Source organism: Hyperoodon ampullatus, assembly GCF_949752795.1.
Source record: "Hyperoodon ampullatus genome assembly, chromosome: 18".
Taxonomy (NCBI): domain Eukaryota; kingdom Metazoa; phylum Chordata; class Mammalia; order Artiodactyla; family Ziphiidae; genus Hyperoodon; species Hyperoodon ampullatus.
Genome location: NC_136931.1, coordinates 59,055,544 through 59,071,658, shown reverse-complemented (window position 1 = coordinate 59,071,658; position 16,115 = coordinate 59,055,544). Strand labels below are relative to the sequence as shown.

General features: G+C 49.1%; 1 protein-coding gene across 1 annotated transcript; it reads left to right on the top strand.

Moving 5' to 3' along the window:
- Positions 1-382: 382 nt before the first annotated feature.
- LOC307066345 (leukocyte immunoglobulin-like receptor subfamily B member 3) lies at positions 383-6,161 on the top strand (the record flags this gene model as incomplete). Its single annotated transcript, XM_079723471.1, has 13 exons — positions 383-474; positions 634-669; positions 853-1,140; positions 1,288-1,590; positions 1,817-2,128; positions 2,374-2,676; positions 3,339-3,389; positions 4,098-4,214; positions 4,441-4,603; positions 4,688-4,725; positions 4,945-4,997; positions 5,781-5,945; positions 6,018-6,161. The coding sequence occupies exons 1-13, from the start codon at positions 441-443 to the stop codon at positions 6,159-6,161; spliced, it is 2,007 nt and encodes a 668-aa protein (XP_079579597.1). The 5' UTR covers positions 383-440.
- Between the last annotated feature and the right edge of the window lie 9,954 nt (positions 6,162-16,115).

Sequence of the window (16,115 nt, the reverse complement as noted above, 5' to 3'; positions counted from 1 at the left end):
ATATCTCTGGGGTTTTTTGGTGGTCGTTGTTCAGTTGTTTGTTTGTTTGCCAATCTGAGCTCTGCAAGCTCAGGGTTTGAATCTGTCATGTCCTAGGATGTACTTCTAAGCCAGGCACATTGCAAATACCCAATAAATACATTGATGCTTGGGTCAAAAAGGACTTCAGGCCACGAAGGCAGCAGCTTATGGGTCAAGTGAGGCCTCAGACGTGCTCAGGTATGTCTGCAGAAGCCCGCTGCCCACTCCAGCCTGAGCCCTGTGGAAACGAGGGCCAGGCTCCTGGGGAGGGGCAGTTCCCCTTCCTGTGGGGCTGCTGACGTGACGCCCCGTGACGGGGAGGACCAGCCTCCCAGTGGACACACCCTGTGTGTCTGTCCGTCCTGTGAGCACCGTGGTCTCCTCCATCTGCACCGCCTGGACCACAGGGACGAGACGCCATGACCCCCGGCCTCACGGCCCTGCTCTGCCTCGGTGAGATGGAGGAGGGGGAGGGGAAGCCCTAGCCGGGGAGGGACCCCTCCCCACAGCCAGGCTGCTCTGTCAGGAGACCCCAGGACTCAGGAGGCTCCCGGGCAGGAGAGGCGCTGCTCAGGGTTCAGGGCAAACCTCTCACAGGGGCCTCTCTTCCAGGGCTGAGTGTGGGCCTGAGGACCCCGGTGCAGGCAGGTGAGTCTGTCCCCAGGTGTCCCAGCTCCCTCCTGCTCATGGGGACAAGGGGCCACCCCCAGGCAATGGGGATGGGGAGCAGCAGTTCTGGGCTGAAGGGGGGGAGTCTGGGAGGTTGGGGGCTGAGAGCTGGGGACCTGGGGGTGAGGAGGTCTTGTGACGCAGCCTCTGATGTCCTTCCAGGCACCCTCCCCAAACCCACCATCTGGGCTGAGCCAGGCTCTGTGATCCCCAGGGGGAGCCCCGTGACCATCTGGTGTGAGGGGATCCCGGGGGCCCGGGAGTTCCATCTGAATAAAGAGGGAAGCTCAGCTTCCTGGGACAGACAGCCCTCACTGGAGCCCGGGGACAAGGGCAAGTTGTCCATCCCACACATGACACAGTCCTACGCAGGGAGGTATCACTGTTACTACTACTTCAGCCCCACTGGCTGGTCAGAGCACAGTGACCCCCTGGAGCTGGTGGTGACAGGTGAGAGGACACTCGGGGGTCCCGGCCTCAGGCTCTGCCCTCAGAAAGGGGGTCTGCTCTCAGGGGTGTGTCCCTCTCACAGCCCAGCCCTGGGGGAGGGGAGGGGTGTGTGAGCCCCATTTCACGAGCTCCCTCCTTCTCTCCTAGAGGCCCACAGCAAACCCACCCTCTCAGCCCTGCCGAGCCCTGTGGTGACCTCGGGAGGGAATGTGACCCTGCAGTGTGGCTCATGGCAGGGATGGGAAGGGTTCATTCTGACTAAGGAAGGAGAACCCAAGTCCTTCTGGATCCTGGATGCACAGCGACGCCCCGATGGGCAGACCCAGGCCCTGTTCCCCGTGGGTCCCGTGACCCCCAGCCACAGGTGGACGTTCAGATGCCACGGCTTTAACAGGGACACCCCCCAGGTGTGGTCGGCCCCCAGTGACCCCCTGGAGCTCCTGGTCCCAGGTGAGGAGGTCCCACCCTGGCCTCACGCACTTTTTGAGGCACGAGACAGATTATTAGGTGCTTTTCTCCCAGGATTGTCCCAGATGAGAGGGTGGGGTGGGGGGGGAGTGGGGCGCACAGGACAGAGACACAGAGCGTGAGCGACAGTGAGGCCTGGGGACCAGGACGGGAGAAGGGGCTTCATGGGAGGAAGCAGCCCCTACAGCCCAGGCTGCTCGTCCCCCAGGTGTGTCTGGGAAGCCCTCCCTCCTGACCCCGCAGGGCCCTGTCGTGGCCTCTGGACAGAGCCTGGCCCTCCAGTGTCGCTCTGACGTCGGCTATGACAGATTCGCTCTGTCCCAGGAGGGGGCACAGGCCCTCCCCCAGCGCCCTGGCCGGCAGCCCCACGCTGGGCTCTCTCAGGCCGACTTCCCCCTGGGCCCGGTGACCAGCACCCACGGGGGCCGGTACAGATGCTACGGTGGACACAACCTCTCCTCCGAGTGGTCGGCCCCCAGTGACCCCCTGGACATCCTGGTGGCAGGTGAGGAGCCAGCGGGTCAGTCAGGGACCCAGACTCTGCACAGGCCCTGCCGGGGAGCCCCAGGTGGTAATGCTGGGACCAGGCATGAGGGGTCCGCAGGGAGGGAGGGAGAGAGACAGAGAGAGACGAGGGTGGGCAGGGAGAGGGAGAGACACACAGGAAACAGAGACAGACAGAGATGAGGGGCCTCAGGGAGGCCCTGCTGAGTCGCAGTTCAGAACCAGGGGGCGGGCAGCCCTCACCCCGCTTCCTCTCTCTAGGACGGTTCCCTGACACGCCCTCCCTCTCGGTGCAGCCGGGCCCCGTGGTGGCCTCAGGAGAGAACGTGACCCTGCTGTGTCAGTCAGGGAGCACAAGGGAAACTTTCCTTCTGTCCAAGGAGGGGGCAGCCCGGCCCCCACTGCGTCTTAGATCAAAGTACCGAGGTCGGCCTTTCCAGGCCGAATTCTCCCTGAGTCCTGTGACCTCAGCCCACAGTGGGACCTACAGGTGCTACAGCTCACTCAGCAGTAACCCCTACCTGCTGTCACACGCCAGTGCCCCCCTGGAGCTCGCGGTCTCAGGTGAGGGGCTCCAGCCCTGTCGCCTCTGTGTCCCTGTTGTCAGCTCTGAAGGTGACCCCCTTTCTAGGATAGGAGTGAGGGGCTCCAAAGGAGAGTTAAGGGAGGGTCATCCGGAGGGGGATCCAGCCTGCAGAGGGACGGAGGGAAACAAGGCCCTCCCGTCCCTGCTACTTCTCAGTCCGGTCACCAGACTTCTCAGATGGGAGGAGGGGGAAAGCCAAGGGCAGCCCCAGAGCAGATACAGCACAAGAGTGTGAGCAGAGGGAGGGTCCCAGGGAAGCCGCAGCCCCTCACCCAACTACAGGAATTTTCCCAGGATCCTCTGGGGACACCACCACCCACACACAGGGCCCAATTCAAGAGCTGGTGAGCCACTGGGGCCTCTGTCCAGTACGTGGACACCTGGCCCCAGGCCTGTCCCTTGAGGTCCTCACCTGCTCTAAATCCTGACCCAATCTCAGCACAGCTTGTGTCCCAGGGGGGCTGGGAGTTAGGTAGAGATGCTGGAGTGACCACAGGCTCCAGGAGCTCTGAGGCTGGTGGATGAAGGGTGGGGGGTCATGGAGAGGGAATGACCCCTCGGGGCCCATCCTGGGGGAGGAGCGGTGGGCTGACATGGGGAGAAGCAGCCCCCGACCCTCACCTCCTGTCCTGACCCCCAGGAGGCTCTGAAGTTGGGATCCTTCCCCCCACGGAGCCAGGCCCGCAGACGGGTGAGTGAGAGTCTGTGGGAAATGGTGTTGGGTCCAGGGGGGCAGGGCTCAGTTATGCCCTTGGTTCAGGCACCTCTGGAGATGCTCACTTGGACCCCTTTCCCCTGCCTGGGCCTCAGTTTCTCCAAGTGTAAAAGCAGAGAATCGTGGCCCAGAGCTTAAATTTCCTTCAGTTCTGATTTCTGGCTGTGAGCCCCCAGGAGAGGAGGCCTTACAGGGAGGCCCCTGAGGACGTGACTGTATGGGGGCCTGTCCCCAGTGCCGCAGTGATGGTGGCATTGTACGGGGAGGGGGAGGGAAAGATGAAGAGTCCACCGCACACAACGGGCCCCTCCCTCAGTCCCTGCTGTGGTGGGGGAGGGTAGGGTAACAAGGAAGGACCCTCGGCTCCAGATGAGACCCTCGGACAGGCCCCCCTGCAGATGAGAAGCCCCCAGAGCACAAAGCTGGTGTCCACCTTGGGCGAGGCGCAGCAGGAAGACAGCTCAGGGAGCCCACAGCCCTGGGTTCTAATCCCAGCTCTGCCATGCCCAGGCTGGGTCACCTGGGGTTTGTGAATTCCCTCTCTGTGCCTCAGTTTCCTCGTCTGTAAAATGGGTGGGGCGGGTTAGAGGAGATGAATGCACAGACCCCAGCATGAGCCTGCACACAGTAGGCGCTCAATTGAATGGCATCTTGGGCTCACTCATGACGTCACTGGTGCCCCAGGTCTCAAACGGTACCTGAACGTTCTGATCGGGGTCTCGGTGGCCTTCGTCCTGCTGCCCCTCGTCCTCCTCGTCCTCCTCGTCCGACACCGGGGTCAGAGCAGACGCAGGAAGTCGGGTGAGTAGGGAACGGGGTGACCCAGGCCCCTGCAGGTGCTGGGCTTCGGGCACCAGCCAAAGGGAAACCTAAGAGATGGGCAAGGTCAGCTTAGAAAAAGATGGTCCAGAGTCTGAAACTCAAAAACCTAGAAAGAAAACACGTACTGTCAGCTGCCATGTATAATTTAAGGTATTTTCCTCCTTTTCAACCTCATGAAGTGTTGAAACGTGTACGCGAGTGTGAGTTCAGGTCTCCTTCTTTCCTCCTGAATCCCGTGTGAGGGGCGGGGGTCCCAAGAGTCCCAGGGCCGAGCCTCTGTCACCTGCCCCAGCCCGGGGTGAGGCTGATTTGCACCCTCCCGCAGGGGCTGCAGACCCAGAGCCCAAGGACAGAGGCCTGCAGAGCAGGTAACTCCCGCCCCGAAGACCCCCAGGCCCACCCCGCCCGCAGCTCCCCCTCATTCTCCCCTAACACGCCCGCCTCCTCCCCAGCTCCTGCCCAGCCGCCGCCGCCCAGGACCAGGCCCTCTGTGAGCAGAAGCGGACGGGGTGGGGGACACAGGGTTCTGGAGGCAGTCGGGGAGGGCAAGGCTGGGAAGGGGTGGGCTCGGGGGGTGCGGACTGAAACCCCCCACTTCCCCTCATCCCTGGGTCTCAGCGGCCCCTTCTGGGTGCACTGCGGGGGCTCCAGCCCTGAGGGATCTCGGGGAAGCCCGCCCAGCGGTACACACCCTGTTCCGCCCCAGCAGATGCTGCCGTGAAGGACACACAGCCTGAGGAGGGGGTGCAGCTGGACCATCCGGTGAGACCCCTGCTCCTGTCCAGGCCACCAAACACCTTCTTGTTGCCAAACTCAGTCCAATGGACACGTCTCTGTCCTAACATCCCAGCTCCAGCAGCGTCCCACACTGACCTCTCCTTCCGGGCTTCCTGGGTCCTCCTGCTGTGACTCCACCCCTCCTGTTTCCTTGTGACCTCATGGCCCCTCCTTCGGGGTCCCCTTTCCTGGCTCCTCGTCCTCTGTCTGACCTTCCGGCATTGCAGAGAAGCCCCACCTCTCAAGAGGATTTGTGAATAAGTGAATCACCTGAAAGTCCCCAGGCCCCCCTTCCTTCATTCACCCAAAAGTGGTGCACAAGGAGAGCGCATCCCCCCGGCTCCCTGTAGGTGCTGCAGGTGCAGCAGGGAGCTCACCTGGTGGGTGACAGAGACTATACGTAAAGAAGCAGGTAGCGTCCTAGAATGCAAGGTCCCGATAAGGAAAGTAAAGCAAGAGAAGGTGACAGAGTGCATGGTGGGGGGGGCAGCAAGTGCAAAGGTCCTGAGGCAGGGACCTGCTTTTGCAGGAAGATGGCTGTGCGGCTGGAGCCAAATGAGCAAGGGAGATAATGTGTTAATACAGAAATCAGAACCGTAGAAAGAATCCAGAGGCTCCAAGGTGTTAGGAGGTCCCTGGAGTTTCCATCAGGAAAGTGACCTGATCTTAGGTTTTAAAGTATCACTCTGGCAACACAGTGGAAAGCTGACGGGAGGAGATCACAGTGGATCCAGGAAGTCCCCTTTCTGTCTTACTCTCTCCCTCCAGCAGAACAGGCAGGATGCAGACCCCCAGGAGGGGATGTATGCCCAGGTGAACCACTCAAGATCAAGACTAAGGAGGGGGGTGGCCACCTCTCCTTCCTCCCTGTCGGGGAGATTGCTGGACACGAAGGACAGACAAGTGGAAGAGGACGGGCAGAGGGACAGTCAGGTGGGTCCCATCCTGTCTGGGCCCCCAGGCTTCCCCCACCCAACCATCCTCCCTCCCTCTCCCTCACCGCAGGCCGCCGCATCTGAAGCGCCCCAGGATGTGACCTATGCCCAGCTGAACCACTCGACCTTCAGACGGGAGACTGCACCCCCTGCCCCCCAGTCAGGGGAGCCCCCAGAAGAGCCCAGCGTGTATGCTTCTCTCGCCGTCCGCTAGCCCAGGAAGGACCCAGACCCCACGCTCCAGGGAGGAAGACTGCACGGACCCCGGAAGGCACAGGAGCTCCCTGCCTGCAGTGGACACCACCTAACGGCCATCAGACAGCCTGGACTCCCAACACGGACCACCAGGAGCCCCTGGGACCCTTCGCAGTCACCTGATTCCACCCTCAAAGATAACTAATATCCTTACACTTGGGAAATAATGCAACAGACTTCTCAAAAATCAATGTGTGAATTGAAAACCAAAATCAAAACAAAAAAACAAACAAAACAGAAGTGGGAAAATGTTTTCAATGAATGATATTGTAAATAATACACATCAAAGATATGAATTGAGAAAATTAAGAATCATGAATGAATATATTAGAAAAGCCTTTAAAAAAATCGATGACCTAACATATAATACCAAGAGTTTAGGATAAAATAGCAAATTATTTCAAATGAAGGTAGAAGGTGGGAATAATAATGACAAGGGTAGCTAATAATGAAGAGAACCAAAAAGTAGAGAAAATCAATTAAGGCAAAAAATAAACTCATTCTTGAAAACATTCATGAATCCTAGCCACCACGGCCGAGGGAAAAAGAGAGAAGGCACACATTTCTAAAATCATGAAAGAAATTGCAGACAGCACCACGAATCCTACAAACTTTATAAAAATAGTAACAGAATATTATGAAAAATTTGATACCAACATACAGAAAATGTAGATGGAATGGAAATCTTCAAGTGTACAATTTACTAAATGGATATAAGAATAAATGGAAAATCTATCACCTTATACATTGATTCTGTAATCAAAACTTACCCACGACTGAACTATATAGAATCTAAAAAATTCAAACTGAAAGAAATAGTAGAATGGTGCTTACCGGGGTTGGAGCGAGGGGGAAATGGGAAGATATTGGTCAAAGGGCACAAGCTTCCTGTTATGAATAAATTCTGGGGATCTAATATACAGCATGGTGGTTATAGCTAATCACACTGTATCCCATTCTTGAGTGATTTGAAGAGAGTAGATCTTAAATGTTCTCACCAGAAAAAGAAATTGCAACTGTGTGATGGGATGCAGACAAATACTATGGTGGTCATCACTTTCCGATGTGTAAGTGTACAGTTCAGGAAGCTTCACTGGTGATTTCTTCCAAGCACTCATGTACTCATGAAAGACACACACACAAGCACACACACACACACACCAAAATTGCAAAAACATTTCCTGAGAACAGAAAAAGAAGAAACATACCTCAACACATCAGATCAGGAAAATATTTACACCAAAACCTGAATTATAAAGGGAATTATAAATGGGAAAGTCCCAGGAAGATCTCTCACATGAGCTTAGATGGAAATCCCTAAACAAAGTGTACACAAATAAGATTTAGTGATATATTAAAAGGACGTTACTTCATGACCATACTTTGGGGTCTTTTTTTTTGAAGGATAGAGTAACTTAAAATTTTAAAAATCTATCACATAATGCAATACTTTAATAGAACAAATAAAAAATAATCATCTCAATAGATGCAGACAAAGCCTTTGATAAAATATACTAACAGTTCCTGGTGAAAATAAAATCGCATCAGAAATAAAAGGGAATTTCCTTTCATTGATGAAGGCATGTTTAACAATCAACACCAGACATCTTTTGTAAAGGTGAGAACCTGAGGTCCTTTCTTCTACGATGGGCAATGATCCAAGTATGTTCCCTATGACCACTTGTATTCACCAGGGCACTGGAGGCACCAACCAAGTAAGTAAAACAAAACAAAGCGAGAAGCTCTGAAGTGGATAAGAATAATATTGTACTATTAAGAGGCTGCACAGTTGTGTTCGTAGAAAATCCAAAATAATGTAAAGATGTTCTACTCTAATTAAAAAGTTTTCCAGCATCGCTGCATACATGGTCAATATATAGAATTCAAATGCATTCAAGACTTCCGGTTCTTGATTGAGATTAAGTAAATGAATGTCTCCCTGTTCCATGACTTAATACCAGTGAACTGATTGTATACTGCTGACTTCCAAGAGCAGTAAGATAATTTGGGCTGTTTTTCTTTTTTTGAATTTTATTTATTTTTTATACAGTAGGTTCTTATTAGTTATCCATTTAATACATATTAGTGTATATATGTCAATCCCAATCTCCCAATTCATCACACCACCACCCCCGCCACTTTCCCCCCTTGGTGTCCATACGTTTGTTCTCTACATCTGTGTCTTAATTTCTGCCCTGCAAACCGGTTCATCTGTACCATTTTTCTAAACTCCACATAGATGTGTTAATATACGATATTTGTTTTTCTCTTTCTGACTTACTTCACTCTGTATGACAGTCTCTGGATCCATCCACATCTCTACAAATGACCCAATTTCATTTCTTTTTATGCCTGAGTAATATTCCACTGTATATATGTACCACATCTTCTTTATCCATTCGTCTGTCAATGGGCATTTAGGTTATTTCCATCTCCGGGCTATTGTAAATAGAGCTGCAATGAACATTCTGGTACATGACTCTTTTTGAATTATGGTTTTCTCAGGGTATATGCCCAGTAGTGGGATTGCTGGGTCATATGGTAGTTCTATTTGTAGTTTTTTAAGGAACCTCCATACTCTTCTCCATAGTGGCTGTACCAATTCACATTCCCACCAGCAGTGCAAGTGTTCCCTTTTCTCCACACCCTCTCCAGCATTTATTGTTTCTAGATTTTTTGATGATGGCCATTCTGACTGGTGTCAGATGATATCTCATTGTAGTTTTGATTTGCATTTCTCTAATGATTAATGATGTTGAGCATTCTTTCATGTGTTTGTTGGCAATCTGTATATCTTCTTTGAAGAAATGTCTATTTAGGTCTTCTGCCCATTTTTGGATTGGGTTGTTTGTTTTTTTCGATATTGAGCTGCTTATAAATTTTGGAGATTAATCCTTTGTCAGTTGCTTCATTTGCAAATATTTTCTCCCATTCTGAGGGTTGTCTTTTAGTCTTGTTTATGGTTTCCTTTGCTGTGCAAAAGCTTTGAAGTTTCATTAGGTCCCATTTGTTTATTTTTGTTTTTATATTCCATTTCTCTAGGAGGTGAGTCAAAAAGGATCTTGCTGTGATTTATGTCATAGAGTGTTCTGCCTATGTTTTCCTCTAAGAGTTTGATAGTTTCTGGCCTTACATTTAGGTCTTTAATCCATTTTGAGCTTATTTTTGTGTATGGTGTTAGGGAGTGATCTAATCTCATACTTTTATATGTACCTGTCCAGTTTTCCCAGCACCACTTATTGAAGAGACTGTCTTTTCTCCATTGTATATCCTTGCCTCCTTTGTCATAGATTAGTTGACCATAGGTGTGTGGGTTTATCTCTGGACTTTCTATCCCGTTCCATTGGTCTATATTTCTGTTATTGTGCCAGTGCCATACTGTCTTGATTACTGTAGCTTTGCAGTATAGTCTGAAGTCAGGGAGCCTGATTCCTCCAGCTCCATTTTTTCCCCTCAAGACTGCTTTGGCTATCTGGGGTCTTTTGTGTCTCCATAAAAATTTTAAGTTTTGTTCTAGTTCTGTAAAAATAGCCATTGGTAATTTGATAGAGATTGCACTGAATCTGTAGATTGCTTTGGGTAGTATAGTCATTTTCACAATATTGATTCTTCCAATCCAAGAACATGGTATATCTCTCCATCTGTTGGTATCCTCTTTAATTTCTTTCATCAGTGCCTTATAGTTTTCTGCATACAGGTCTTTTGTCTCCCTAGGTAGGTTTATTCCTAGGTATTTTATTCTTCTTGTTGCAAAGGTAAATGGGAGTGTTTCCTTAATTTCTCTTTCATATTTTTCATCATTAGTTTATAGGAATGCCAATAGATTTCTGTGCATTAATTTTGTATCCTGCAACTTTACCAAATTCATTGATTAGCTCTAAGTGGTTTTCTGGTGGCATCTTTAGGATTCTCTATGTATAGTATCATGTCATCTGCAAACAGTGACAGTTTTACTTCTTCTTTTCCAATTTGTATTCCCTTTCTTTCTTTTTCTTCTCTGATTGCCGTGGCTAGGACTTCCAAAACTATGTTGAATAAAAGTGGCAAGAGTGGACATCCTTGTCTCATTCCTGATCTTAGAGGAAATGCTTTCAGTTCTTCACCATTGAGAATGATGTTTGCGGTGCATTTGTTGTATATGGCCTTTATTATGTTGAGGTAGGTTCCCTCTATACCCACTTTCTGGAGAGTTTTTATCATAAATGGGTGATGAATTTTGTCAAAAGCTTTTTCTGCATCTATTGAGATGATCATATGGTTTTTATTCTTTAATTTGTTAATATGGTGTATCACATTGATTGATTTGCATATATTGAAGAACCCTTGCATCCCTGGGATAAATCCCACTTGATCATCGTGTATGATCCTTTTAATGTGTTGTTGTATTCTGTTTGCTAGTATTTTGTTGAGGATTTTTGCATCTGTATTCATCAGTGAAATTGGCCTGTAATTTTCTTTTTTTGTAATATCTTTGTCTGGTTTTGGTATTGGGGTGATGGTGGCCTCATAGAATGAGTTTGGGAGTGTTCCTTCCTCTGCAATTTTTTGGAAGAGTTTGAGAAGGATGGGTGTTAGCTCTTCTCTAAATGTTTGATAGAATTCACCTGTGAAGCCATCTGGTCCTGGACTTTTGTTCGTTGGAAAATTTTCATCTGAGTTTCAATTTCATTACTTGTCATTGGTCTGTTCATATTTTCTGTTTCTTCCTGGTTCACTCTTGGAAGGTTATACCTTTCTAAGAATTTGTCCATTTCTTCCAGGTTGTTCATTTTATTCGCATAGAGTTGCGTGTAGTAGTCTCTTAGGACGCTTTGTATTTCTGCAGTGTCTGTTGTAACTTCTCCTTTTTCAATTCTAATTTTATTGATTTGAGTCCTCTTCCTCTTTTTCTTGATGAGTCTGGCTACTGGTTTATCAATTTTGTTTATCTTCTCAAAGAACCAGATTTTAGTTTTATTGATCTTTGCTATTATTTTCTTTGTTTCTATTTCCTTTATTTCTTCTCTGATCTTTATGATTTCTTTCCTTCTGCTAATTTTGGGCTTTGTTTGTTCTTCTTTCTCTAGTTCCTTTAGGTGTAAGGTTAGATTGTTTACTTGAGATGTTTCCTGTTTCTTGAGGTAGGCTTGTATTGCTATAAACTTCCTTCTTAGAACTGCTTTTGCTGCATCCCATAGGTTTTGGGTCGTCGTGTTTTTGTTGTCATTTGTCTCTAGGTATTTTTTTGATTTCCTCTTTCATTTCTTTGGTGATTTCTTGGTTATTTAGTAACATACTGTTTAGCCTCCATGTGTTTGTGGTTTTTACATTTTTTTCCCTGTAATTGATTTCTCATCTCATAGCATTGTGGTCAGAAAACATGCTGGATATTATTTCAATTTTCTTAAATTTACTGAGGCTTGATTTGTGACCTAAGATGTGATCTATCCCGGATAATGTTCCGTGCGCACTTGAGAAGAAAGTGTAATCTGCTGTGCTGGGGTGGAATGTCCTATAAATATCAATTAAATCTCTCTGGTCTATTGTTCATTTAAAGCTGTGTTTCCTTATTAATTTTCTGTTTGGATGATCTGTCCATTGGTGTAAGTGAGGTGTTAAAGTCCCCCACTATTATTGTGTTACTGTCAATTTCCTCTTTTATAGCTGATAGCAGTTGCCTTATGTATTGAGGTGCTCCTACGTTGGGTGCATATATATTTATAATTGTTATATCTTCTTCTTGGATTGATCCCTTGATCATTATGTCCTTCCTTGTCTCCTAACATTATTTTAAACTCTATTTTATCTGATATGAGTATTGCTACTCCAGCTTTCTTTTGATTTCCATTTGCATGGAATATGTTTTTCCATCCCCTCACTTTCAGTCTGTATGTGTCCCTAGGTCTGAAGTGGGTCTCTTGTAGACAGCATATATATAGGTCTTGTTTTTGTATCCATTCAGCAAGCCTGTGTCTTTTGGTTGGAGCATTTAATCCATTCATGTTTAAGGTAATTATCGATATGTATGTTCCTATTACCATTTTCTTAATTGTTTTGGGTATGTTTTTGTAGGTCTTGTTCTTCTCTTGTGTTTCTCACTTACAGAAGTTCCTGTAGCATTTGCTGTAGAGCTGGTTTGGTGGTGCTGAATTCTCTTAGCTTTTGCTTGTCTGTAAAAGTTTTGATTTCTCCGTCGAATCTGAATGGGATCCTTGCTGGGTAGAGTAATCTTGGTTGTACGTTCTTCCCTTTCATCATTTTAAATATGTCATGCCACTCCCTCCTGGCTTGTAGAGTTTCTGCTGAGAAATCAGCTGTTAACCTTATGGGAATTCCCTTGTATGTTATTTGTTGTTTTTCCCTTGTTGCTTTCAATATTTTTTCTTCGTCTTTAATTTTTGTCAATTTGATTACTATGTGTCTTGGCGTTTTTCTCCTTGAGTTTATCCTGCCTGGGACTCTCTGCACTTCCTGGACGTGGGTGGCTATTTCCTTTCCCATGTCAGGGAAGTTTTCAACTACAATCTCTTCAAATATTTTCTCGGGTCCTTTCTCTCTCTCTTCTTTTTTTGGGACCCTTATAATGCAAATGTTATTGCGTTTAATGCTGTCCCAGAGGTCTCTTAGGCTGTCTTCATTTCTTTTCATTCTTTATTCTTTATTCTCTTCCACAGCAGTGAATTCCACCATTCTGTCTTCCAGGTCACTTATCCGTTCTTCTGACTCAGTTATTCTGCTACTGATTCATTCTAGTGTAATTTTCATTTCAGTTATTGTATTGTTCATCTCTCTTTGTTTGTTCTTTAATTCTTCTAGGTCTTTGTTAAACATTTCTTTCATCTTCTCGATCTTTGCCTCCATTCTTTTTCTGAGGTCCTGGATCATCTTCACTATCATTATTCTGAATTCTTTTTCTGGCAGGTTGCCTATCTGCACATCATTTAGTTGTTTTTCTGGGGTTTTATCTTGCTCCTTCACCTGCTACGTAGCCCTCTGCCTTTTCATCTTGTCTATCTTTCTGTGAATGTGGTTTTTGTTCCACAGGCTGCAGGACTGTACTTCTTCTTGCTTCTGCTGTCTGCCCTCTGGTGGTGGATGAGGCTATCTAAGAGGCTTGTGCAAGTTTCCTGATGGGAGGGACTGGTGGTGGGTAGAGCTCAGTAAAACTTTCATCTGCTTGTCTGCTGATGGGTGGGGCTGAGTTCCCTCCTTGTTGGTTGTTTGGCCTGAGGCGACCCAACACTGGAGCCTTCCCTGGGCTCTTTGGTGGGGCTAATGGCGGACTCTGGGAGGGCTCACGCCAAGGAGTACTTCCCAGAACTTCTGCTGCCAGTGTCCTTGTCCTCACAGTGAGCCACAGCCACCCCCCTCCTCTGCAGGAGACCCTCCAACACTAGCAGGTAGGTCTAGTTCAGTCTCCTATGCGGTCACTGCTCCTTCCCCTGGGTCCTGATGCACACACTACTTTGTGTGTACCCTCCAAGAGTGGAGTCTCTTTCCCCCAGTCCTGCTGAAGTCCTGCAATCAAATCCCACTAGCCTTCAAAGTCTGATTCTCTAGAAATTCCTCCTCTCGTTGCTGGACCCCCAGGTTGGGAAGCCTGACGTGGGGTTCAGAACCTTCACTCCAGTGGGTGGACTTGTGTGGTATAAATGTTCTCCAGTCTGTGAGTCACCCACCTAGCAGTTATGGGATTTCATTTTATTGTGATAGCGCCCCTCCTACCGTCTCATTGTGGCTTCTCCTTTGTCTTTGGATGTGGGGTATCTTTTTTGGTGAGCTCCAGTGTCTTCCTGTCGATGATTTTTCAGCAGTTAGTTGTGATTCCGGTGCTCTTGCAAGAGAGAGTGAGAGCACATCCTTCTACTCCGCCATCTTGAACCCCAGATGTCATTTTTAAATACATGCATCCTAGCCCTTAATTGGCCTCTCCTCATCTCTGAAAAATGTTCAATTCTTTATTTCTTTGGCTTTGCTATATGTCATGACCTTTCCTTCTGACACCTACAATAGATACAACATTGGCCCTCCTCATTCTATCCCCCAAGTATCTTGAATTTCCATTTGTGGTCTCTCTAACCTTCATTCTGGAACATTTCCTCATACTGTATTCAATTTCATAATTGGTCCCTCAGCTGTCCTGTCCTTGAGGGGATGACATTTTTTAATGTGTTCATTCTACTGGATTTGTCATCTCTACCTTTTCTAACTCTTTTCAATAACTGCCAGTTCTTCTATAAAATAATCCATATGGTTGCCTCCCTTTATTTTTCAGGTATTTAAACATGCTTAATTTAAATCGACTGTCGTATTTTCCCACTGATTCTATTTCCTTGCCTAGGACACCCCCATTCATCAGCAGACGGCTGTCTGTAGCACTGTCATCATTACTAGGGTCAATGTGATATCCATTCCTGTTAAAGGCTCTGCCCTCACAACCCCGATCTTTCCTAGAAGGCTTCTCCCAGGGCTGTCTTGGGAGTCAGGCTGACCAGGGGAGATTGCTGCAGCTGCTCCTGCCCCGTGCTGCCCACCGTCTCAGACTTAGCATTTGCTCACAGCTGTGGCCTCAGGGATGGTCCAATGGGACCTTCACACTCTCACGAGGGTGGATGCCCATGGCTGACAATCGTGGACTGAGTCTGTTTCATGCCACACAGGGGAGGTGGCTGAATGCTGACCACGGGCTTGGGGCAGTGAGCAGAGCTATCCCAGTGCCCGTCCAGAAATGCGGGGAAGTGGGGCCGCAGCTTCAACCTTCACCTGGAGCCCTGACCCCTCCCTGCCTGTGAGGACCTGGGTCCCTCTCTCTGTCCACACAGGTGGGAACCTCCTCCCTATGACCCCCCTTGATGATCCCGGTCAGCGGGGGTCACTCAGCCTAGTTCCCTCTTCTTTGCTCTGGTACCCTCTCCATTTGGGGAACTTTCCTTCTCTTTTTCTGCATGTGTCTGTGGGTACGTGTTTCAGAAATATTCAAAATAGCATTTCTCAGTGTTAGGAGCAGAGAAGGGCTCTTGGGTGGGCACCACAATCACCCACTTTGCCGTGGAGTCTGAGCCCAGGATCCTTTCATGTCCCACCCACTGCTGTTGTCACCTGCTCTGGAAATTAACAATGGTGATCCTGCAATGAACCTGACACCATTGAGCTCACAGACACTCTGAGGAGTGGGGCTCGTGACGACATGCAGAGGAGGAAACTCAGGGTCAGAAAGGGCACTGCCCTCACGGTTACAAGAGCAGTGGGGACAGATTTCAATAGAGATGTTTTCCTTCAAAGTGACGCCTCTAACTCAAATCAACGTCCCCTAAGCTTCCAGGCAGGATGACAGGATGGGGAGGAGAGCCCTGTCCAAGGACCAAGGGCACCGAGCAAGCAGGGACGACTCAGGGGCTTGTTCCCAGGAAGGTGGGGTGGACGCTGTTTCAAGAAAAAGGGAGAAGTCCCTGAAGGGGGCTGAGACAGAAAGCAAACCCACACTCTGGGGCCAGGGGAGCAGGCGTGTTTCCTTCCTTATTTCCCTGAACTTCTCCTCTGTGCTCACTGCCACGCTGACCTCCACGCAGCTGTAGGCAGATGTTACACGTGTGTCTCTGCTGATCTGAGCTCTGCGGTGCAGCAGGAACCTGCATCCTCCCTGAAACATCGCCAGGGCCTGGGTCATCCCTGTCCATGGTGAGGACCCCACAGGGACCCGCTGATGGACGGGTTGAGGACGAAGGACACCCAACGGGGAGGCTCTGAGAGGGAAGGACGTGCCCGGGTCACCCTCACCTGGAAGGGGCGTCTCAGGAAGACACCGGTTCTGTCATGGGAATGAGAGCCAGGCTCCTGGGGAGGGGCAGTTCCCCTTCCTGTGGGGCTGCTGACGTGACGCCCCGTGACGGGGAGGACCAGCCTCCCAGTGGACACACCCTGTGTGTCTGTCCAT